This window comes from Dreissena polymorpha, chromosome 3, assembly GCF_020536995.1.
Source record: "Dreissena polymorpha isolate Duluth1 chromosome 3, UMN_Dpol_1.0, whole genome shotgun sequence".
NCBI classification, from domain to species: Eukaryota; Metazoa; Mollusca; class Bivalvia; order Myida; family Dreissenidae; genus Dreissena; species Dreissena polymorpha.
The window spans coordinates 72,413,866-72,440,076 of record NC_068357.1 but is presented as its reverse complement, the minus strand read 5'-3'; the positions used below and the strand labels follow the sequence as shown (position 1 = coordinate 72,440,076).

The following is a 26,211-nucleotide window of genomic DNA, read 5'->3' as shown; positions in this document are numbered from 1 at the left end:
AGTCAAAGGATAAATAAATTACTACTGTGATTTAAAATAGTTAAGCCTGTATGCCCGATCGCTAAACACAAAAATCCCGCTCCTTCCATGACATTTCATCGGCGTTATTATAACTGTCGGGGACATTTTGGCTTATTTGCACAAATGTCGACGACGAAAGACATCAATTTAAATAACAAGAACAAAACCTTATTGCCAAATTATATGAACAGAGTAAACGATTAGGTAGATCATATGTATGAATAACTTCATCGTTAAAATCAATTTAATGTGTACTTTCGTTCGAGCTCGTTATTTAATTTAAATTATAATAAGTATAATACTAATGATACTAAATTTAGTGAACATGTACTTAACATCACATTTAAAGGTTAAAAAGGAGGAATAAACGTCTTTCTTAGAAATTACAAGTGAAAACGGTCTTCAGTCTTGTATAAAGTAATAAAGTAATGCTGTAACGTTTATATATGTAGTACAAATAATCATAAAGTTGAACTGTGGCCGATTTAATATAATCTCTACACTACAGATATCTTCGATGGTAGAAATTAGAGGCCAAGTTTAACACGTTTTGATATGAAAATGTCTTCCTAATGATCCGATTCAATGGAATGCAAACTGACCGATGTAAAAACAGTCGAGGGGATATTTGTCCGCACTCATTTGAACTTAAATGTAAATACCAATCTGATAAAGAAGTACCCAATGATTTGTAAGGTCGTTATCTCGGACAAAACCAAGTATCCATAGTAACTTATATAGAACTCATAAACAGTATAACATTTATACTAATATAAACATACCACAGAATTGTCAAATATATTTTTCGCTTTTTAAATAGTCAAAAAATTAGATTTCTCTTGGTTACCGCTCAGTATATGCCTATATTATAAAATGATTATATCTGACCGAAATACCCCAAGATGTTCAAGTGAGGAAAATAACATGAATTAAGGTGACTGATAAAAAAGAAGGCATACAATGATTTATTTACATGATCATCGGTTGTATAATGTATAGATATATCGCTCGAGATCCATACAATTTAACATACATGAAAAGCCTGCATCGGTGCGCTGCGGTCAAGGGGTAAGCGAAGCAATATAATCAGTAAAACTATTATCATTTTACATCCTTATTGAACTGGCGACATATAAGTGGTCTACTTAATATTGCCAAGTGTACCTCGAGCTTCATCCGTCGCCACTATTTTTAGTGATGACCAGTAACCTTGACAAAGCATAGCAATTTTAAGGCATGTTCGTATATGAGAATAAAACAATAATTTATATATACTTCCGGCTAAACATTCCAGCCGTTAAACTTGTACCAATTTGCGATGTTAATTAAGAAATAATTCGTGTACGTTATAGTTTGTTGTCGAATAACCCACGGCCGAGAGTTTAGATGCGTAGGGATTAAATCACGAGTGCGAAGCACGAGTGATTTGAAACCACGCATCTAAACTTCCGGCCATGGGTTATTCGACAACAAACTATAACGTACAAGAATTATTTCGATTCTAACACGGTTTTTACTAAAGACGTATACAAGGTATCTTATTTTTCTTGTATACTATTTCATGCGAAGTTCTCTCATAAATACGCCCATAGTTTGTTGTCGAATAACCCACGGCCGGAAGTTCTTCTTTGTTTATATGAAATTTCGCACGTGCCGTGTTAGAATTCTTGATCCCACATTACAAACAGAAAAAAAGCACGACCTCTACATTATATATCTATTCAAGAGTAATACTAGTCATTAGCAAGAGATATTCATCAATTGAAATATATACACTTAGATAGCTTCTTTTTCGGAATTCGTGTGTCACGGAACGTTATTTATGTATTTAAACTTCACTAGTCGGCATAAATTGGTTAATGTGCCAGTTTGTTTTGAATCCTTAAGTATCGGGCTCGAGTCTCGTTAAAGGTAAATGTTTCAATTTAAATATTAAGTTCTCTTATATATTATCTTTAGTTCTCTGCCTACAAAACAAAATCTGCCCGTAAAGGAGTCTTATTTCCGCTCTAAATCTCCGGTCCAGGAAACCGTATATGTAAGCATTAGCCATGTTGTTGATAAAGAAGCACCAGATGAAAGTGTTGTACAACACGAGGCCAGTGAAACTCATGGTTGGCACGAAGTTTGGATTCAGGAAAGTGATGATCTTCAACAACAGATGTGGGAAGTAGCTCAATACGAAGACTGCTGTGATTAAAGCGAACATCACTGTCGTCCGTTTGGCGTGATCTTGCTTGGCTTTCTCGGCGTCTCCTCGCCGTGACCATACAGACTGGCTGGTGTTAGGTTGTTCGTTCTTGACATTTTTGTCGCACTGTTCTTTTGTTGTGTCGTCACTGTCTACCGACTGAGAGGCGGAGGTGTCCACTGATGACGTCACGTTCGACATTTTCGTTGCTGTCTTGCTATGGCCTTCCGCTTCTTCTAGTTCCGCGCGTTTCAATCTATGTTTCCGTATGACCCTCCAAATCAGCGAGTACAGGACCAGGAGAACGACGAAAGCCACGAAAGACACGAGTATAAGAAGCACGTTAAAGTACGCCATGTATTTTGTTCCCCGAAATTTGTTCTCTTCATAACAGCGCGTGCCCGTGATGTTCTCGTGTGACGTCATCACGATGTCCTGCCCATACAACACGGGGGCGGGCCAGGAAAGCAGTATGGAGACACCGATAACCACAAGGCAAGAGATTTTGGCAATCATTCGGGACATCTGCTTGCCAAAAGGAACACAAATCTTCCGGTATCTGAAACAGGAGGCGAAGATTCCTGTGAATACGCCGGGTATAGTTTCCGCAGACTTACAGTTTGATAAACACTTGACATGTGAAACCAGAAATGTTAAGGTTTACCTTATTAATGGAAGCAATTAATTCCAACATCTTTTGTTTGGTTGTTTGCTTGTTAAGGCCGATCCTTGTAAGCAGGTAACGACATTCATACATATACATTCCGAATTATTTGTTTAAATTGTGTTTCCTGTTGCATTTCAGACTGTAAAGAACATTATCATCACATTACAGCAACATCAATTATGAACAATGCATGATTGGCACCACCATCGTGTCCTTTTTCATAATAGGAACAAAAAATGCATTAATTAAAGTATGTTCGATTTTACTTCCACCAAGAACCGGGACGGACGGACCTCCTCACGAATGAATACTCAAGTAACATCTTCATTTCTTACCCTTAATATGCTATTATAGCCAACTAATAGTTTTTTCTCACCAAATGTACATTTGTGACGTTTTATATTCGTTTGTTAAGACAGACCGACGAACGGACAATTCGATTGTTGTATGCCACTGAAGTTTATTGCGTTTGGCATGAACAGGTGGACAGAGGGATACCTCAATAGTTATAGTGATAGTCATACGGCAGTCGAATTGCAAGAGTAATGTTACATTACCAGTTCTGTTCTATGACATGAAATGTGAACACATCTTGAAAGAGTTACCAGTTAACCTTTGTATTAACAAATTACGTTCGTATTTTCATGCGTGGAAACATTTTTTTTCTACACAAAATCAGACCAAATCCCAAAAATTCACACAAACTGTGAAACATGTCCTGAAACAACGGATTAAAGATGTCACATTTTTTCCCATGTGTATTTTTTTTTAAGTAATTAGCTCAGATAAAAAGACACAATCTGATTTGCAAGTACCAAGTGGTTGTCGTTCTTATTTTGATCGCTTTATTTGCTGTTTATATAACATGCGTTGCGTTTTATTGATGCTTTATGATATGATTTCATGTACTCTTTTAACAATCAAGTTTATCCTAGATGAAGAAAGTCTAGTCTATATCACATGTGTCAAATCGGTCCTACAGTAAATGCAACTTTGTATCTTCAAGAAGTATGACTCACAATAAATTCACACCTTAAAGGGGAGATATGCCTTCTTTAATTGGCATGATCATTATAATTAATAGTATAATCAATAGTAGTTAGATATAGCTGCCTAATGAATACGCATCAGATCATTGTCAAGTATTACGTGCACACGGCATAGCTTTTTCATCCGAACGTAAAAATTACCACTAAATACAATATATATTTCCTATTTTCATATCAGGCAAGCACACTCCGGCGCTCAAAAAATGTGATAGGTTCTTAGTTGCGCTTGTTTTTTTTTCGGCTCAGGTATTACAAGAATTCGGATACTATATAATGTACCCCGGATACGGGCAATACACTTAAAGGCACACGACCATACTCCGGGGTATTTTTTAATGGTATTTTCTGTATCCCGGGGGCTTTGTTGTATACTTAAGAGTACCCGGGGTACTTTTTAGTAGTACCAGAGCCGACAATGGCCAATCGAACCTTAGTCGCTACAGTGTACCTATCAACGGCGATGACGATGAGCAGCAAGGCGGAAGACATGCAGATAAAGTAGTTGACGAAGCGGAGGACCTTGCATGCGGCCACCAGAGTGAATGTGAGTGGATTGCGGAGATCCACGAGGATAAACGGCATTCCCACCACGCACGTAATGAAGTCGAGTGTGGCCAGGGTAAGGATAAAAACACGGTGGTTGGAGGACTTCATGCGAAACACGTACACGTAGAGCACGTGCAGGTTGCCGAATATCCCCGCCGTCATGAGCAGCGCCACGAACACAACCCCACCCACGTACTGTTTCGCCTCCTCATGGTTGAGTCGCGCTAGAATCTCTGCAGGAGTCTCCATGCCGCTGAGCGGATAGTATACTGTTACAATATTATATTATATATTAAAGATATATTTGTATGCACTGGACAGTTCACCAGTTTTGTTCCATGTATTTTATAATGTATGCATAAAAGTATATACTTCTAATATGTTTATATCCTGTTTACACCATCATAATTATTTATTACACAATCTCAGTTTGATGAAGTATTTTCACTTCACATAAAATACGATTTACACTCAACATTTTACGATGGCGAATGCTGTTAAAAGAACCTGGTACGTCCCGACTCCAAATTAGAAACTGAAAATAAGTGTACATCGCCCATTCTATGTGCCATTTACAAGGAAGATAACGCACTGTAGCGTCCGTGTTTAATTCTGATGAAATTGTTTGCATTAAGTCCTCGCTGTCATCATTATAATATATCGCAAAACAGGATGCACGTGTTTCTCATAATTAATTGTCTAAGCTAAACCAAAAAACATATTTGATTATTAATTAACAACGAGGAGCACACATTCCATCGTCATGACCGATCACAGCCGTCTTTGCTTTATTACCACACTTTACAGTCGCTAAAACATCATAGATAAGCTAATCCGCGATGCTGTTAAAATACAATTAATGCTTGAAATGGAGAGGAGTGTTTCATATCAATCACTGTTGTATTCGGCTTACCAATGCTTTTCAATTAAACTGTGTTCACGAGACCTCTATTGAACGCATAAATCGTCCAATAGGTCGTCTCACTTCCGTGTGCATTTTTTTACTTTCACTACGATCGGAGTAACCAGTCCCGGATTACCCATTAGTCAGAGTAGGCAAATGTCTTTGGGCTCCGCGACTTTCAGGGCCCCATGAAACCGTGACGAAAGCATTGTTATTACTTACTAAACTAATCGAATGACTTAACAAAGGTTTCGAGGTTGTCTTACCAATTGACAATCATTGAGTATTTGAAACAACGTATTGTTTTGCTGGGGATTTCATTTGCGAGATGTTTATTTGGGGTCTCAGACTAGAGTGGAATTCAACACAATGCCTTTGCCAGCGTTTGCACCGGTAGACTTATTTAAACGAGTGAAATCGACTTGGCATTGGCCTACATTGGTCACTTAGCTGGGGCGTGGGTCCCTAAAGTTCTACTGCCTGTGTGCCTTCAAGGGCTTAATCCGTTACTAAGATCAACCAGTTGTTATGCTCAGAAACCCCTCCCATGTTTAGAACAACGATTTGCTAAACAAACATAATCGGACAATTAAATCGTTACCGGCACTTTAAATTTTATTTTAAAATAAATAAACAATTTTCAATTGTTTTCCTAAACACTTAAATATCGCAAAGGGGATTTCAGTAATGATGGTCTATATTTAAGGATGACCTCATCCATAGATAAAACTATCCACTTGTTATTGGTCGAGAAAAAGATGCATTGTTGTCGCATCTCTGACTGACGAGATGTATTCAAAATGTCCTCGCAACTCCCTTGCGGAAAAGATTAAATTCATAATAGGCATATTTTGTAGAGTATGTTCAAGTTTTTTAAAAAGTAAGATTGGGCAACGACAAATTGATCAGTGGTTCGACGGATTTCTGCCGCAAAACTTCGGGACGAGCAAGCGCTATACAATTTTTATTTCACATTCCATGTTTGATATATTCAGCGGCGAGCACAAAGCGCAAAATACAAATAATTGGGTAAATATTATTCAGCATTTTTGCAAAACTATTGACTGTTAAACAAGAAATAAACACTGTCGCAAATTAATCTTAACCAAAAAGAATAGAAAACAACCCTGCTTTACAAAATCGGATGCGGGGAAAGGAACAGGCGGCTGCTAGTCTTTCATTTTCAGAATATATTCTATAGTTGGGAAAAGCGTCAAAATTTCATGTTAAAGTGTTACGTTACGTTATGATGGTAATGAATGCCTTTTTCTGGAGAGAAACAGCAATACAACAAGCGCATCTGTCAATCAGTAGTTAAGTGTCAAGACTAAACGCTGAACTTAAAGAAATTTCCCGGCGATTATACCAGATGAAGAAAAGCACGAAGGCTCGTGTTTAGACAAATTAGTCACCAGGCAACGTTCGTGCCAGCTTCTTGAATAATATGTCCACGAAAAGTGAGCGAATTCGAACATAACTCTGCGTCGTCTACAAAACTATTTCAGGGAGGTAACCTATGCTTAGGTCACATCATTAACTGATCATTGATTCTTTCCCTTGCAAAACGCTGTGTCGGGAAACAGAGTTGCAATCAATATCGCCCTCCATTGTCGAAAGATATGTTTACCTTATGCTTCATAACAAAGCATACAGTATTTGCCTAATGTTTGCTTCATCACCAAAAACAGTCAAGTTGCCCGTATATGGTTTGCTATCAAGTAGCAATCAAGTTGCACGCACAATACAATGTATATGGTTTGCTGTCAAGTCTGCACAACTGTCTGAATGTCAGCTTTTTAAAAAACATCTTTAAAAATCATGACAATTTTAAAACAATGAAAGCAACTGACTTAATTTTTTATATTAAATTTACATAACTGCATAACCGTAATGTACAATTTTAAATACTTATTTTGCCTTAACGTGATAACCTATCCAAAACAAGATGTGTTTGTGAAACACAATGTCCCCCTATATATGACCTTGACCTTGTGAAGGATGACCTTGACCTTGTGAAGGATGACCTTGACCTTTCACCACTCAAAATGTGCAGCTCCATGAGATACACATGCATGCCAAATATCAAGTTGCTATCTTCAATATTGCAAAAGTATTCATAAAATAAGCGATTTGTGCCACATATATTTGACCTCTGACCTTGAAGGATGACCTTGACCTTGACCTTTCACCACTCAAAATATGCAGCTTCATGAGATACACATGCATGCCAAATATCAAGTCGCTATCTTTAATATTGCAAAAGAATTTATAAAATAAGCGATTTGGGCCACATATATTTGACCTCTGACCTTGAAGGATGACCTTGACCTTGACCTTTCAACACTCAAAATGTGCAGCTCCATAAGATACACATGCATGCCAAATATCAAGTTGCTATCTTCAATATTGCAAAAGTATTCATAAAATAAGCGATTTGTGCCACATATATTTGACCTCTGACCTTGAAGGATGACCTTGACCTTTCAACACTCAAAATGTGCAGCTCCATAAGATACACATGCATGCCAAATATCAAGTTGCTATCTTCAATATTGCAAAAGTATTCAAAAAATGAGCGATTTTGGCCACATATATTTGACCTCTGACCTTGAAGGATGACCTTGACCTTGACATTTCACTACTCAAAATGTGCAGCTTCATAAGATACACATGCATGCCAAATATGAAGTTGCTATCTTCAATATAGCAAAAGTTATTGCAAAATGTTAAAGTTGGCGCAAACAGACCAACAGACAGACCAACAGACAGGGCAAAAACAATATGTCCCCCATTACTATAGTGGGGGACATAAAAAATCCTCCGATGTATTACTGTATTTGTGTATAAGAACAACCAAATGTAGAGCAAGAAGAGTTCAACTTGCATATGAGTCGTGCACTGTGAAAAGGGCGGATAATGCATTTGCGTAGTGTTGTCCCAAATTAGCATGTGCAGTCTGCACAGGCTAATCAGGGACATAACTTTCCGCCTTAACGGAATTTTTGCTAAGCAGACACTTTCTTAAAACAAAAAATATCATACAAGCAGAAAGTGTTGTCCCTGATTAGCATTAAACCCACTCTTCAAAGAGCAGGGCTCATATGTATAAACTCGATGCATTCAACATAAATAGGAGATGTGTATTGTTAAAGCCCTTTATGTCAAAACATGCAACATTTTAAAACACAACATTTCTCATAAATATTGTCCACACATCTTATTTTTCTCATAAAACAAGAGTATGTCCAGTAGGTCAAGTCAAAAAACTCTTGATTGGGGAAATTCTGGAAGGTCCCACCTGAAATCAAATAATCCTAATAAAATAATATTAAACATTTAAACTTGTATAGTTAAAACAGAAAAACTATGCTTGATAATTTGACTGCATTGTTATGAAATGCCATCCTAGATCAGTAGTAGAGAAAACATACTTATGTCTATTTACAGCCGCAAGTTGTTACCTGATATAGAGTACCACAAATATGTTCTTTTCACCTAAAAAAACACGTATACTGAGCTTTGTTTAATTACCAATATGTTTAAGTCTCTACAAATTGAAAATTGAATACTGTACATTACCTTGGCAGTTTATATTTCACAATACAAGCCCTGGTCTCAGAGATCATGTAAATGCACTTAAAATAAGATACACAATAAGAAACTTACATCAAACTGTAAACTATTGACAGTGCTAGTGATGGGAGGAGTGGGAAGAAGATCCGAACTGGAAACACTTCTTGAATCCATGTTCACCTTCCCCTAGAAAACAACAACAACACATACCAGTGATTTTTTTCTGACTTTATAAAGTACCCGAAAACGGCACTTTCCCAATTAGAAAAAAAACTACAAAGTTCCCAATTGCTGTCCAAAAAAATCCCAATGTAAGCTTAATTTTTTTTAAATATTTTTTTTTAAAGAAAATGCAACATTTAGTCAGTTTCCCTATGCAGCTCTATGGCTTGAACCTAGATAAATATACAGGTAATATTGATAACTTAACAAAACTTCTTTTATAAATTTTTAAGTATTTGGGAGCAAAAAAATAAAATACACAAATTTCCCAATAAGTAGACTTCTCGGCGTGAATTTTTCACGCACATTTTTCCCATTTGGGCTGGTATCGGTACTTTACTCAATTGGACGAAAAAAATAACTGCATACTGTTACGACTTCCAGATGATTATCAGTACGAAGCTGGTGTCCTTATACCAAATGAGGTGACGGTTAACCTTAGTTTTCAGGAAATGTATTAATTGTAACAGCTTGATATGGAAGAACATTATACCCGTTCACTGAAGTACTAGCAGGCTTTTGCTGGAATGAAGGTCTGCAGCTAACTATTAATTAAATAGGAATGTGCTGAGGTTTTTTGGTGAACAGACCTACCAAATCATAAATTATTTAACTGGGTTATCCTCTGCGCACTAAGTCTTACTTTGAAAATGAATAACTATTTTACAAAGGAATCCTATCATCTGCAATGTACTGTGAAACCATCATTATTCAACAGCATTAATTTTTGTCTAATGTATTTCGTCAGTGGACCAAGTGATGAACTTAAGATCCTAACAAATGATTATGTCCTATGTTTAAACAAAATTAAGACTGAATTACCGTAGGCATGAGATTTCAAAATCCAATATAATCCATGCATACATACTTCGTATGTTTCGTAGTCATGATAAATCTCGTTTTTACACAAAGGGGTGCAATTTTCAAAGTGTACTTAACTGACACGTTGCATTGCTGTAAAACGTGGATGCAGTTAAGCGGTATCGAATTCGTTGACTTCGTTTGGGTAGTATTGATTAGCGCTAATGTTAACAACTTTATTACCCAATGTGTGTATGTTTTTTTTTAGGGTGTTGACTAATTTGGCAATTGGCTTCGTTGATTCAAACACTCATTACCGTTGTTCGGACCCGCTAAACTTTTAATCATAACAATCAACTTGTCAATGGCATACAATAATAAGGGACCATCACTATCACCTGAAAAGACTACTTTATTGGCATGTGACAAACAGGACTCCCAAGTGTCCTCCCTTTTCCCAACCCTTCCTTGTCGAAAACGCAAAACTGCGATTTATGGCAGACATGTATAACAAACAAATCAGATATTGACTAACACATTTTTTTCAAAATCAGAAATTGGCGAATTTAAGTGCTGATGAAAAAGTTTGTTTTTTTAATGACGAAATTTCGTGCTGATGAAAATAAATGGTTTCGCAGTATTACTTTCAAGGCTATTCCCTTTGCACTTACAGTTGAGAGCCATGAGACTGCCCATTGCCAGCCAGGATCCTCCGATCATTAACAACATCTTCATCTGAAACGAGCTCGCAGTCTCCAACGAATGCTTCTGTAATCAAAACAAGAGCACAGAATAGCAGGTGCCAGCGCTCAGCTGTGGGTGCAGTTTTGAATAAATGAAAAAATGAAAGTAAATGAATTACCGTGGGTCACAGTGACCTTGACCTTTGACCTAAAGACCCAAAAATGGGTGTGGCGTGTAGAACTGATCAAGGTGCATCTACATATGAAGTTTCAAAGTTGTAGGTGGAAGCACTTTGATTTTAGAGCAAATGTTAAGGTTTTAGCACGACGCGGGCGGCGGACAGCAAGCTGGCTATGACAATACCTCAGGTTTTCTTTAAGCCGTGCTAATTAGAAACATCAAGGGATGTCTGTGAATAATGTTGATTGCAGCGCCAAATCCACAGAAGCCTATGATTCAATTCCAGGGCTAGTGCTAGCCCAAAATTTCTTTGAGCCAACTAGTTTTCGTTTGTCGGCGCAAAAAAAAATGGTTATCGAATATAATAATTTGTACTATCAATTTTTTCAATATAGAAACATATGATTGATACTTGTCAAAGAACAAGCATCATTTATTTAATACTTGTACATTTAATCACAATTTTCATAGTAAAAGAGCAATTTTCATACAGCACATTTTTGACAACATAGATGAATACATGTAGCATGTATCATTACTATTTAATTATTATTTTGCACCGTAATGCATAGGTCACAGAACATTCATTTTGTTGCAATTTTTCAAAGATTTAAATAAGCACATGCCCATTAAATTTTGAATGTGGCCAGCTCATATTGTCAGTTTTATATAAGCAAGCCTGTAGCATTGTCTTGATCTCAATTAATAACAACATAAGAATACAGGCTTTCTTGGCCAGACTGCTATTTTACATATTTTGACGCATTTGTAGTCCCTTAGAAAGTTAAATATAATTTAAGAACTTTCTTACTACTACTAGATTCAAGTTTATAAGGCTTCATCTCCAAACCTTAGATACTGATGAGCAGCAAACAGCATAATACCTGAACAGACCACAAGTTACTTGCAGGCTGTTCTGGTTTTATGCTGTTTGCACATACCCTGGTAGCCATTTTCACTTTGCTTCTAAGTGGGAAAGGGTTAAGAAGCTTTCAAATATCTATCCTCAAGAAGCAATATTTCAGAAAAACTTGACACAAAATCAAAATGACGTACCGCAACATGTGCTGCTTTTACATAAGACTCTGTTTTCTTGGTATCATATACAATTTTCGCAAATTTGGGAAGTTCAGCTGAGGTCTGTGCCTGCAAGTACAATAACACATTTCATAATAATTGGACAGCTTTAATAGTAAGATGTTCCAAAAATATACTTGTCCCCAACACATCTGAAGAATAAAGCAAAACATACTTCTTGGGAACAAATATCAAATGGAACAAGAGCTGTGTTTGTGAAACACAATGCCCCCCCCCCCACTGCGCTGCTTTGAAGCCATATATTTGACCTTTGACCTTGAAGGATGACCTTGACCTTTCACCACTCAAAACAGTTTGCAGATTTATCATATATGTCAATATGCGCAAATTAAATTTAAAAGAGACAACGGTTTTCACACATGTATTTTGGGGACCTTATAACTCAAGTGTTTCTACTAGGGGAAAGATTGCGCTGAGAAATGCAAATATTGTCAAAACAACATCGATGGCAATTAGCGAGCTGGGACCCACAAGTGCGCCGCTTTATCACTCTTATCAACAATTATCGGCAACACTTTCATGCTTCAGTGCACATTAACCTCAAGTCTTGCTGTCAACACAGATAAGCAGATTATGCTTCGTTATTACTCTGGTTGTTTTAAAAAAAGTATAATTATTATGACGGTCAGTCTTCCCCTAAAATTTGAAATCCACGAAATTACGTGTCAACGAATTAGTTGTTTTGCATTAAACCACGAAATTTCATACCGACGAATTTCTATACATTTACAGTATGAAGTTTAAAAGTTGTAGGTGGAAGCACTTTGATTTTAGAGCCAATGTTCAAAACCTTAACAAAATGTTAAGGTTTTAGCACGACGCGGACGGCGGACACGACGACGGACACGACAAGACATGACGAGCTGGCTATGACAATACAATGTACCTGGGATTTTTCTCCGAAAACAGCGGAGCTAATAATATTATACTATCAACTTGTTTATATTTCTTCTAATGACAACAAGGGCATATCACATATAATATACCATGCAGCTTTCAATATAGAAATAATGATTATGGTGAATATGGTACTTGTCAAAGTACAAACATAAGTTATTTTATACATGTACATTTAACAGTGGTGTCGAAATCCTGAAAATTAGGCTGGGGGTCTTAGAACCGAAGCGGCAGGAGCCCAACAGGAATAAAGAGCAGAGCCCCCCCCCACCCCACCCAGAGCCCTTACTATTTGTTCTTTGTTATAGTCTTTCCAACTGCAAATTCAGGTGATTTCAATTGGAATTATCATGAGAAGAACCACTGAGGGCAGCAACACTGGCATCCAGTGGACCTTTACCAAACACCTAGAGGACCTGGACTTTGCGGATGACATTGGCCTCCTTTCAAACAAGCAACAGCATGCACAGTCTAAGCTAACGCGGCTAGCGAAAGAGGCAAAAAAGACTGGCCTAAGAATCAACACCAAGAAAACAGAGCTGATGAGGATGACCAATCGACACCATCAGCCACTGCAGCTACGGGGAGAAGATCTGGTAGAGACCGACCGCTTTATGTACCTAGGAAGAGTGCTCAACATTGATGGCGGCGCAGATGAAGACATTAAGAACCGGATTAACAAAGCAAGGGTAGCTTTCAACATCCTGCGTCCCATCTGGAACTCCAAGGCCTTATCCCAGCGCCGCAAAGTCCGCATCTTTAACACCAACGTGAAAGCAGTCCTCCTCTATGGATTGGAAACATGGCGGGTTACCAACACAATCACCAACAAGATACAGACATTTGTCAACAAGTGCTTGCGCCACATTTTCAACATCAGGTGGCCTGAGAAGATTTCTAACACAGACCTATGGAACAGAACCAACCAGAATCCCGTCGGTCAGAACATCAAGAAAAGAAAATGGGGATGGATAGGTCACACACTTTGAAAACCAGTCGACAACGTCACAAGGCAAGCACTAGACTGGAACCCACAAGGAACAAGATGCGTTTGTGAAACACAATGTCCCCCTATATGACGTTTGACTTTGAAGGATGACCTTGACCTTGTGAAGGATGACCTTGACCTTTCACCACTCAAAATGTGCAGCTCCATGAGATACACATGCATGCCAAATATCAAGTTGCTATATTCAAATTTGCAAAAGTATTCATAAAATAAGCGATTTGGGCCACATATATTTGACCTCTGACCTTGAAATATGACCTTGACCTTTCACCACTCAAAATGTGCAGCTCCATGAGATGCACATGCATGCCAAATATCAAGTTGCTATCTTCAATATTGCAAACGTATTTATAAAATAAGCGATTTGGGCCACATATATTTGACCTCTGACCTTGAAGGATGACCTTTACCTTGACCTTTCACCACTCAAAATGTGCAGCTCCATGAGATACACATGCATGCCAAATATCAAGTTGCTATCTTCAATATTGCAAAAGTATTCATAAAATGAGCGATTTTGGCCATATATATTTGACCTCTGACCTTGAAGGATGACCTTGACCTTTCAACACTCAAAATGTGCAGCTTCATAAGATACACATGCATGCCAAATATGAAGTTGCTATCTTCAATATAGCAAAAGTTATTGCAAAATGTTAAAGTTGGCGCAAACAGACAGACCAACAGACAGACCAACAGACAGGGCAAAAACAATATGTCCCCCACTACTATAGTGGGGGACATAAAAAGGAACGTGGGACGGCCCAAACAGTCATGGAGAAGGTCAGTTGAGAGCGAAGCGAAGGAAGCTGGAGTGACATAGACCCAGATTAGGAGAGCAGCCCAGAACAGAGTGCGTTGGCATGGTGTTGTTGCAGCCCTATGCTCCAATAGGAGTCTCACAGAATAAGTCAAGTAAGTCAAGTCAATTCAAAATAATATAAACCACATCGTCCCTATCACCGCATGTGTATTCGCCATTCTATTTCTTCTGTAAAGAACTTCAAAACAAATTATAATTGACGAAAAATAATGTATCTAAAAAGGAGTCTGAAAAAATTGTATGTGTTTTGCAATTGAAATAAAATGTGCATATCCTTTGATTGCAGAAAATGAAAACCAGTAACCTAGCAAACACACAATTAATATACAATTTGGTTGACATATTGTTTTACAATAGCATAGTTTGTGGGTAAAAAACAACTAAATTATCACCTTTTAATTTTAAATGATAATCTGCAAAAAGTGTTACATCATCGACATAGAACTAATTATTTAATTATCATCCTTTAATTCAGATCGATAGTCTGTAGAAAGGTGTAAAGTGATCAGCTTAGAAATTATTTATTATTGTGCTTGTTTTCATTTGTTTATCTTTAATTACGACCTTTGCCATCGCCCGCTATATTGTTGGCAGACGACAATATCAGCTGTGTATTTCCAATTTACAGTGTCTGCGCATGAATGACCCAATAGTATGTGTGAGCAAACTCAATGTTAATTGACCATCTACCATGTGCGCTTCAATAACAATAAGGTCAAGCAATGTCTCATGTTTTGGTGCAGACCGGTTTTCATTCATTGTTTAAATTGCGAACACTTTCATTGAAAAAAAGAGAAAAATATAGAAAACCAGTCTGGATTTAAATGGCAGATATTTTCAATGAAATCTTATGAGAGTTTAACATTTTGGCAAATCAGAATTTTCTTGAGACAAAATCTCAATATTTTCGCAAATGGCTCAAGTGGCGAAAGACAGCGCGAGCCCTGCTTTTGTACTCTCTATCCAACCATCATACATACATAATTACATAGTTGATTCTGGTAGAAGGATTACTACTGTGACACCAGCTCTAGGATTTGGTCACAGTGACACTGTGGCGGATGCTTTGCCCTGTCACAATGGTGGATTTTATAATTAAACTTTATCTCTTGATCCATCCAGAACTTATCTAGTCTCAGTTAGAATGTTTTCACATTTGTTAAATCTATAACACTAGGTGGTAAGCTACTCCATAGCTATTTCAACAGTTCTGTATGTGAATGAGTGTTTCTTTAAATTGTGGTTTGGTCTAAATTTATATAGCTTATGCTTATGTCCTCTAGTTATTTGGTCAGCCACTACTTCACTATGTAATGTAAACATATTTCTGCGGTTGTAATCATATTTCTCATTCATGATCTTATATGTCTCTATCATGTCTCCACGGATACGTCTATATGACAGGCTTGGCAGTTTCAGAGCTCTCAGTCTTTCTTCGTATGGTAACTCTTGTAATCCAGGGACCACTTTTGTAGCACGACGCTGGACATTTTCTATCAGGTCTATATGCTTCTTCAAGTGTGGTGCCCACACTTGATTGGCATATTTTAGGTGTGGCCCAACTAAACTTTTATATAGTGTCACAAATGTTTCTCTATCAAGATATTCTAAAGATCTGCTTATGACCCCCAGTACTGAGTTAGCCTTGTTCACTTTCTCTAGTATATGTTCTTCTAAATACAATTTATTATCGATTATAACCCCAATGTCCTTTTCTCCTTTTTTTTAGATTTTTCCATAGGCTCAATTCCAGTGTTTAGAGTATATTTGAAGTTTTCTAGTGCTTTCTTTTGTGCTTATTGTCATACATTTACAGGGCTTAACACTAAGGCACGTCCGAACGACATTCACTGCCTGTACCTAGGTCTGGGCTAGCCAATGTCCCAGTAACATGCCCGACCGGTCGTGTGTATTTTGACGGGATTATGTGTTCTATATCAAAAAACTGCGTTTTAAATAAGCTTTTGAAAGATGCAAAAATCTCAATACAGTATGATCAGATGACAATTAAATCCCAGATTGAAATCGGAGACTACAAACAGATCGTAACTCGAAATAGATTTGGAACCCCCTGATTGCAATCAAAAAGAGGCCGACAATTCAGAAAATCCCCTGCTGTTTTCCTGGTAAAACACGTCAGTACTTTTTTTTAAACGGAATTCCGATAGATACAGTTTTGATTGGTTTCCTTGAAGTGACGTGTTTTCTCGATAAAAATACGTTTTTAACTAAAAGCCGGGATCGCCCAGGATTGTCCGGGATCGATGTAGGTATAAAACTCGACATAAACACAAAGTTAATATAAAATTATTATTTATTTATCAATTTTAAATAATTTTAATTTGTTTGATCGATTAGAAGTGTTTTGGCATTTTTTTTTTACGCAATTCAATTAGCAAAACTAATATTAATGGTCGATCCTGGCTATTAGTAGAGAATTTGCCTTGTACAATTGTTACAACTACCGTAACACGTTATTTGTTATTTTGTGACACCTAAGATTCACTTACCGTTTGTTGTCTGACGGCAACCCAGCAATCTATGTAAAAAGGTTTTAACGTTCATGTCGTTGTTTAAGTTTGGCTTTACGGGTCGGGATGGGGGTTCCTCGGATAAGAAAAGAAAAGGGAAGGAGGAAAGTAAGAGAAAGTATGAGGGAAAAAACAAGGAAATTTCTCCCGAAATGGCGTGAAGATTACAAATAGATGTCTTAAGTAGATGAATATTGAATTCATTAGCATTAGTAAGGCAAGCTAATAAGAATGATTGAATCATAATTGCGCATCTCCATGCACAAGAAAATACAAGTTAAATGATAAATATAAAGGTTTTGATAATACTTTGGTCGGGGCACATGAAATATTGGTCAGGGCTAGTAGGTTCTGCATTTACTAGCCCGAATGGGATAGTTGAAAAAAAGTTAGTGTTAAGCCCTGATTTACATTTCTGAGGATGGAACTTCAATAACAATTTTTCAGACCAGTCTTGCATACAATGAATGTCCTCCTGTAATTTCAAACAGTCTTCGGTATTAGGAATTTCTCTGAAGATTTTTGTGTCGTCAGCATACAGGTATATGTCACTATCGTTTTTCAAGCTCTCGGGCAGGTCATTGATGTACAAAACAAACAGTATGGGGCCTATAACAGATGTGGAATGCCGCTAGTTACGTCCTTCAAAGAATGATTCCTTATTTACTGTCACATGCTGTTATCTGTTGTTTTAAAACGCCTTAATCCAGTTTATGTAAGTTTGACCGAATCCGTACATACTGAGCTTGTGTGTAAGAAGACGATGACAGTTTCGAACGCCTTCATAAAGTCACAATAGGCAACATCAATCTCATTCCCTGCATCTAAACTGTCAGTCCACTTATCAATTATCATGAAAAACCACTTATCAATTATCATGAAAAACTGTCGCAATGTTGCCGACTTAAAGTGTTGCTATCTGTTAGGTTGCAGTACACTTATCTTTTGCACACTATTATTTGTGATGCTAAGCTGATAATACTTTTCAAATATTTACAGTGTTCCTAATTTCAACATAAAAATGTCAACAAGAATAATATGTTTAAACAGTGTTGTGTTTTTAAGGGTGCATGCAAATTATAACGTCTGTAGGTTGCCATTAAGGTATATTGTAAATTTTATGTGTTATTGAAATTTATTCCTCGCTTTTCTCGTCTGTTAAGTGATGTACACTGATCTGCTGCTGAGAACTGCTGTTGTGTTTATGAAGGATTGCATATGGACTCTCAGAGCTTTCAAAGCGAAAATTATAAAAGGCTTTGGGTGTTTGGTTATATAGTCTAGACTACCGTGTAGAATAGTTGCAATAATTCAACTATCAGCTTTATAACCCAATGGGATGCTGATAGTTGCAATGCGCTCTCTCTTGGCCATGGGTGCAAAATGTTATCAACAATGCAAGGGTTAAGGAACACTGAAACTGCAAGAACTTATACAAGTTTACCTATCTAAACCACAAACTCATCCAAATGGTACCATTAAAGCAAGAAATAATTGATTTTATTGACTTAGGTTTTGTTTTGAACGCTGTATCCGCCATATTGGAAAATTGACCCAATATTGATTAGGTCGCAGTACACCAATATTTTGCACGTCGGGTTATGTGCTCCAGTCGATAACGATGTGGTATTAGATACAGAATACACTGTTTCAAATTTAAACATAAACATGTCAGCGAGAAAAGCGTGTTGAAACATCGTCGTGTTTTTATAGGGTGCATGCAAAGGATGACATCCGTAGGTTGCCATTCAGGTAAATTTAACATGTTTATGAAGTTTATTCATTATTTTCCTCAATTTGTCTCGAACGACATCTGTTTAATGAAGCGCACGGATTCGCTGCGCTAAATTGTACCCGTGTTTATGAAGGGTTGCATATGGACTGCCAGAGCCGCCATAGCAAAAATTATCAAAGGCTCTGGGAGTCTGTTTATATGGACTACCTAGCTGAAATAATTCGCGTTCAGAATAAATCTGAACGCTGAAACTCCGGTCTGCAAAAACCATAACGAAAAATAAATACAATACTATTATATCAATATGCTTAAAATTGCAAAATAACATTACCAACTCATAAAGTTTTAGTTAATTAGTCCATTTTTACCTCAAATAGCGTCGATTTGAAGTTAAAAGGCATAATTTGTTTCAGTTAAACTTCTGCTTAAATCGCAATACAATCACTGACCTCTCGCCATGTTATGAAATATTTAAATATCAACCAATCAGAAGAAGGCATTACCGTGTTATAGGCTGTGTAATCGATTAAAATCTACCTGCCGTATACAGCGGGCACAGCGATTGGAATTGAAAATGTGAGTAGTGTGTTGATTTAAATTGGTCAGGCATGCAAAATTGAAAGAGCCATTACATAATTCTTACGGAACATTATTGAGAAATGAATTATCTACACAGGTATGTATATATTATTGCAATCCGTTGATATTAACTGTCTGATATCGGGGCTTGAATGTTGCGCACCAAATTCCTTGCGCATCAATATAGACAAAGAAGGAAAACTCTCGCTATTAAAAAGATAGAGTGGAATATTGACGCCAAGAGTCTGCCAAAGCAAAAATCATCAAAAGACTCTTAGGCGGCAATTTATATTGACTAATGGACTACCGTGTAGAAAATAGCTCTCAAGCAGTGTAAAGAAATACTCCTTCTTCCGCTGAATATACAGAAAGGTCCTGTGAAGTATACATCCGTACCCCAGATTGTCGGCTGTTCAACAGTTGAAAGTTATTGATGTATGTTTAAACGGTATAAAGCACGTAAACAAATATTGTTTGCTTCATATGTCACTTATTTTCGCGACTTAAAATACCATTTTAATCTTTACTAAATAAAGTTACTATGACAAGTTAATATACCTTTGAAGCAGATGGGCCTACTGCTTGGGGGCTAGGCTTGTTGGTTGTCATATTTAAATATTAATATACAAATTTTATGTTTGCTGTTTCTTTCGGTTTCGTTCGACCCGATCACCTTCACCCATGAACTTCACTTCCGCTCACGCTCATTCGCGCACCTGCGTTACCTCGCGAGAATCGAAATTGTTTAGATGTTGCTAGGATGTCTGGATGAAAACTGCCTAAGTTTATAACAGTTACAGGTGGCAAAATAGATAAATATACCGGTGTATTTTGTGTGTGAAGCAACATTCCATGATGGCGAGTTACATGAGAGATATTGAGCGATTGTCAAAAGATGGAAGTTTACCTCCACTTAGATCAAGTACAAGTTTAACTCAAGCGGAATCTCGAAGAGTAAATTTCGAGGATGACTATTATCGCTCACCGAGACCCATATCGCCAAGGGCGCGTTCCCCAACTGGGGGCTATATGGGCCGGGAGAGCCCCTTGTTTCAGCCTAGACCACCCTCCCCTGGCAGAAGGTCGCTTCAAGATGTGAGTAGATTGCTAATTTGATTTTAATGGTAATTAATTTGGAGGGAAATCATGTATTAACATGCCCAATGTTTACATATCAATAATATTTGGTTCTGTGTAACTAACACCACTCCTTATGACTTGACAGAAACTGGGGGGAACGTTTTGAAAATGCCACTGTTGCAGTTTTACAGATGCATTTACTAATTTTCAAGCCAAATTATTTTTTCTATATCTACCGTAATTATCCTCTGTGTGCCTAATTTCGATCAGGTGCCTAAGTTCGATCAGTTTTTTATGACGTATTTTCGAATACCAGCACTTACATCACGCGCCAGCCTTCCTGCTAAAACTCATAACAGAAGTCGTAATTCCGTCAACCTCTCGTAAAATGCGGTTTAAACAGGTCTTTATGAATAACAAAGCTTAAATTATGTCACTTATCAATACCTCATTTTTCATGCATTACCTCATTTTTCATGCATTTATCGCACTTATATTCTTTAAATCACTATTAAATTCATAAAACATCCATCAAAATACTCTTTTCTAAATTGCCAGGGAGGCTGCAGTATTCAGGGGAGGAAAGACAAATCTCCGTAAATAAGCGCTTTGTTTACCTGGGGCTCTTAAGGGGGCATTCATAAATTAGATCGTCGCATTACATTTTAAGATAAAAGACGTCCAATTAAGATGTTTATTGTTAAATTTAAGCTCTTTACTGCAGCGCAATTGCCATGAAAAACTGGCTTTTAGAAGAGGTGAGACATTCCTATGTCCACATTGTGTTTAGGACCATTACATTTGCTTCATTGGGTAAATAACCTTGTAAACCGGTATAAAACAATGGTTTTGCCCGATAGCATACCAGTAAGTGTTGTGACAATTACCAGGGGTAGTGCCAATTAACAGTTCAATTATCTACCGCAATTGTACTACCCCTTCTCAGTAAAATAACTGTGACAAATACTAAACGCTTCAAAGTGTGATGCACCCTATTGCAACTTTTATGAAGAACAATGGAAGGTGTTAGACAACAACTATCAGAAATGAACAAACAAAGAATTAATAGTTTGCTTTTTTTATTGCGTTAATTACAGGTTCATACTAGCGAGTATCGGTACATAACATGCTCATCTTAGAACTTGTTGGTCAAAATACAACCTTGTAGTAACTGTCTGTCAAATAAATTAAGCATTTAAATGGGTGCTCATCTTGGAGTAACATGTCAATTTATGGGTGCATTGGTTCGGGTTAATGTCCACAAAATGTCAAAACGATGTTTATTAGCAAAAAATGTCTTGTAACTTTTGTTGGTTGTGTTTGAATATCACTAATTTCAACTACAAAGTAAGTGAAGACAGCCTGATTTTGTCAGGTGGTATCCCGGCAGGCATTTAATTAACTGATTTTTACACCCAAGTTTTATATGAACAATATATTGAAGGGCTAAAATGTGAATAATCAAAACAATTGTTTAGGATTTGAATCTCACTTCACTGCAGTATAAAGTATTCAAGGACATTGCATCTTTTTTTTATAGTATTACATTCATTCATCATAGATAGGGCATGAGTTACAGGTTTACACTTGTGTACTGAGGTACACATTAAAAAGTAATGGTGGTCTGTACATAAATATAGAAGATTATACAGAAGTTGAAATTGGACATAAGTTCTATTAAAAAAAGTACTTCTATTAATAACATAGAAAATTTGATGAAGAAATAAAATTTGACACCATTTTCCGCAGTATTAAGAATTGTTTCAATCTTATCTTGTAGATCTCAAATGATAATAAACTGTTTCACAAAAGCTAGATTTATTTTAAAACAACTTTTGGCTTGAAATATTGAGTCAAACATGCACATAAGTATTTGACTTTGCCATGGTCCACCACACTACTTTGAGGTCATGCACACATTAAGCATACAATTTGTAATATCGAATTCTTGAATAACTGTGTTGACTCTTTTATAGGTTGCTTAAATAAATATCTACTGAAAATGTTGAATCTCTTCATATGCAAATCCAGGGATTAAGAAAATAAGAAAACATATTTCAGATATCAAATGCAAGGGTTTGTAGCTTAAGAGTATTGCATTTGCATATAAACACACATTCAATGTTGTACCATGCTTCCTCAATTTTGTTCATATTTTTGTTTAAGTATGTACATTTTTAGCTCGGCGTTTTCGAAGAAAACCTGAGGTATTGTCATAGCCAGCTTGTCGTGTCGTCCGACGTTCGTGTCGTGCTAAAACCTTAACATTTTGTTAAGGTTTTGAACATTGGCTATAAAATTAAATTGCTTCCACCTACAACTTTGAAACTTCATATGTAGATGCACCTTGATGAGTTCTACATGCCACACCCATTTTTGTGTCACTAGGTCAAAGGTCAAGGTCACTTTGACCATTAAAAAATAAAATCATCTGACAAGCTTTCATTTATTCAAAACTGCACCCGAAGCCGAGCGTGGCACCCGTTATGCTGTGCTCTAGTTGAAAATCATCTTAGTGTCTTGTTCATGTTGTCTTACTTAGCATGGTATTGTTCTAAGTTTTAGTCTGCTTGGGTTAACCCTTTACTGCTTCAATACACATTTTGACATATTTGTGGTCCCATAAAAGAATATAATTAAATTTTAAGAAAATCTTAATTTATTCAATATTAAAATGATTAATCTCTAACCCTAAGATACTGATGAACAGCAAACAGCATAAAACCTGTACAGCCTGCAAGTTACTCGCAGGCTGTTCTGGTTGTATGCTGGTTGCATAAAGCCATTTTCAATTTTAATGTGAATAGGAAAGGTTTAAAATGCTCAGCCTGTTCTATTTGAAACTTCATTGTAAATCCTCAGAAAATAGTTATTGAAGATATAAAAAAAATCTCAATGAAACATATTTTTTTTTAGTTTACTCACAAATATTGTAGAAGGACCAGATATTATGAGAAGTGCATGGTCACTGCATGTAACATGATGCTACTCTTCTGACTATGTATATAGCAAGCTTTTGTATGTTTATACATGTGTGGATATGAAGAGTGTTGATATTTGAATGAAAGACGATAAAGCACTGATGTCAAGTCTGTTATAAGTGTCCCTTTCCTGATGCACCAAAGCCATTTTTACCTCATAGATTTCATAAAATGTTTTCTCTGCTGAAAATAGCTACTTTTAACTAATGTAATATTATATAAAGACTTAGGTGGTCCGCACACTCAGTAATGGTTCTTGATTAATATCGTAATTTAACATAATGAATGTGTCTGAAAATTACAATCTTACACTATCTTCAAAATGAATAATTAATTCACATTTAATTAGATATTTCTGCTTGTAAGTATGGTAAAGTTGTTTTTGTTTGAGCTTATGTGCTATCATCAGAGTCCTTATTGATTTCCAATATGAGGAGATAAACTTGGTAGGGAAACTGGATTATTACAAGAACAAAAACAATCAATTTTATTCTCGGGGTTCAGTGATAGATATGATATTGTATGGTGGTTGTGTTACTTTGTAGTGAACTGGAAACATCAAACAGAATAATTGTTAATGATGAGATTGAATGTCATTATTATATAATATTGACATGGTTGCCTTTTTACCAAATAAAAATGCTTATATAAAGGAGCAACACATTCAATGCTGTAAACAGATTAGCTTTTACATGTTGCTCTTAATGTTCCAAGTTATGATACTCATTTTCTAGTAATACAATTTAATAGGTAAGTTAACCTTCAACCAAAAGTCATTGGAATTAGTCAGTAAGCAAAGCCATTAAAACACTAACAATCTGTTGTTTTGTCTCCAGTGATTTCACCATTGCTCTCTGTGCTGTTTGTTGTCCACAGTTGCTAGGCAGCAGCATTAATGCTATTTTTACAATGTCTCTATCCTACATTGAATGGGTTGACATCTTATTCATTATTCACAGCTGATGTGTCCTCGTGGTTCATTGGTTTCAGAAATGATATGTTTATTTTTGTCACATAGACATAAATTATATATTCATAAAGTAAACGGAAAAAACAGCTGGGGAATTTGCTTAAACAATCATTAGTATAATTTCAGCGATTTTTTTTTGTCCAATTGGGAAAAGTACCCGTACCGGTCCAATTGGGAAAAATTGATTCGTGAAAGCCTGAAAATTGGGAAAAATCGAGTCGTGAAACCCTCAAATTGGGAAATTGGTGTATTTGATTTTATGCTCCCAAATCCTTTAAAATTGATAACTAAGTGTTTTCAAGCTGTCAATATTATATTTACCTAGGTTCAAACCATAGAGCTGCATAGGGAAACTAACAAAATGTTGCATTTTCCAAAAAAAAAAAAAAATAATTGTTTTTTTTTTTCTTTTACCTTAAATTGGGAATTTTTTGGACAGCAATTGGGAATTTTGTAGTTTTTTCGTAATTGGGAAAGTGCCGTTTACCGGTACTTTATAAAGAAGGAAAAAATCGCTGAATTTGAACATCAGATACATAATTTAACTGGGTTTTCACAAAAATCCATACATGCAGCAGATTTAATTGTTTAGATTTAATAATGTTTGTTTGTTTTAGATACAAGATCAGGTGAAACATTTGAAAGATGAACTTCAAAGAAAAGATTCCCTCATCCAACAACTTGTCAGGTAGATAAATGAGTAAATGAAAATAAAATTAAGATAAAGTATTCTTATGGCTTGGTTGCAACACAATATTATAAGTATTTAAAATTATATACTGGTAGAGGATATTTCAAGATATCAGCATATTTCAAATGTTTATTAAATGAATGGTTACAGGCACAATATTTAAACAAGCTGCATAGCCGTAGGTTTCAATACACGTTTTCTGTAACAATGAATCAAATTAATATTTTATTATTTACAGAAAACTACATTGTTATTTTTGCTTCAGTAAAGTAAGTAAACAAAAATATGAGTACAGCTAATTTGTCAGATGTTTGTGTATAATAACATCATCAAAATATGTGTTTCAGTGTGAAATAAGAATTTTGGAAACGGTGTCACAATCTGTGTATCACTGTAGCTAAATGATAAGTTTTGTTGATATGATTCGTGGATTTGAGGTAAAAAAGTGTTCTAGTATTCTACATGCATGTTAATTTGTCAGGAAAATAACTGAATCTGGTAGACTAAGGGGATTGAAGGAGAAATATTGTGAACTTTCTTTCACTTATAATATTTGACATTCCATTAAAAAGCATGTAAGTAATTTTTTTTTAAATAATTTAGAGTGTATTTGGATAAGACTTATGACATTGCTTCAATTTAAATCTTAGTCATAACTGGTCATTCATCATTTATGTCATTTTGGATCCCATAAAATATGGAAGTTTTTATGCCCCCGAAGGACGGCATATAGTGATCGCACTGTCCGTCTGTCAGTCCGTCCGTCTGTCTCCAGTCCGTCACACTTTGTGTTTAGGTTTCGAAAAATGCTCATATGCTCTATGTCGCTTCAGATGTAACATTCATATTTGATATGCATGTGTATATGGACTAGGCCTTTCCATAGGCACACACATTTTGACTGCTTTGATCTTGACCTTGAACATAGGGTCCGCGTTTAGGTTTCGAAAAATGCATTTAGGTTTCGAAAAATGCTCAT

General features: G+C 36.3%; 2 protein-coding genes across 2 annotated transcripts in view; one reads left to right on the top strand and one right to left on the bottom strand.

The window, feature by feature from the left end:
• Positions 1-981: 981 nt before the first annotated feature.
• Positions 982-20,236, bottom strand: LOC127874729 (trace amine-associated receptor 4-like). Its single transcript, XM_052419277.1, has 6 exons — positions 20,069-20,236; positions 11,895-11,984; positions 10,646-10,742; positions 9,045-9,137; positions 4,377-8,676; positions 982-2,771 (listed from the first exon to the last, which is right to left on the bottom strand). Exons 5-6 carry the CDS (start codon positions 4,721-4,723, stop codon positions 1,964-1,966), a joined length of 1,155 nt encoding a protein of 384 aa, XP_052275237.1. The 5' UTR covers positions 4,724-8,676; positions 9,045-9,137; positions 10,646-10,742; positions 11,895-11,984; positions 20,069-20,236; the 3' UTR covers positions 982-1,963.
• Positions 20,235-26,211, top strand: part of LOC127874715 (coiled-coil domain-containing protein 170-like) — a 23,416-nt gene continuing 17,439 nt past the window's right edge. The window contains 2 exon segments of the mRNA XM_052419250.1: positions 20,235-20,605; positions 25,159-25,229. Coding sequence (XP_052275210.1) covers positions 20,363-20,605; positions 25,159-25,229 — 314 coding nt within the window. The 5' untranslated portion in view covers positions 20,235-20,362.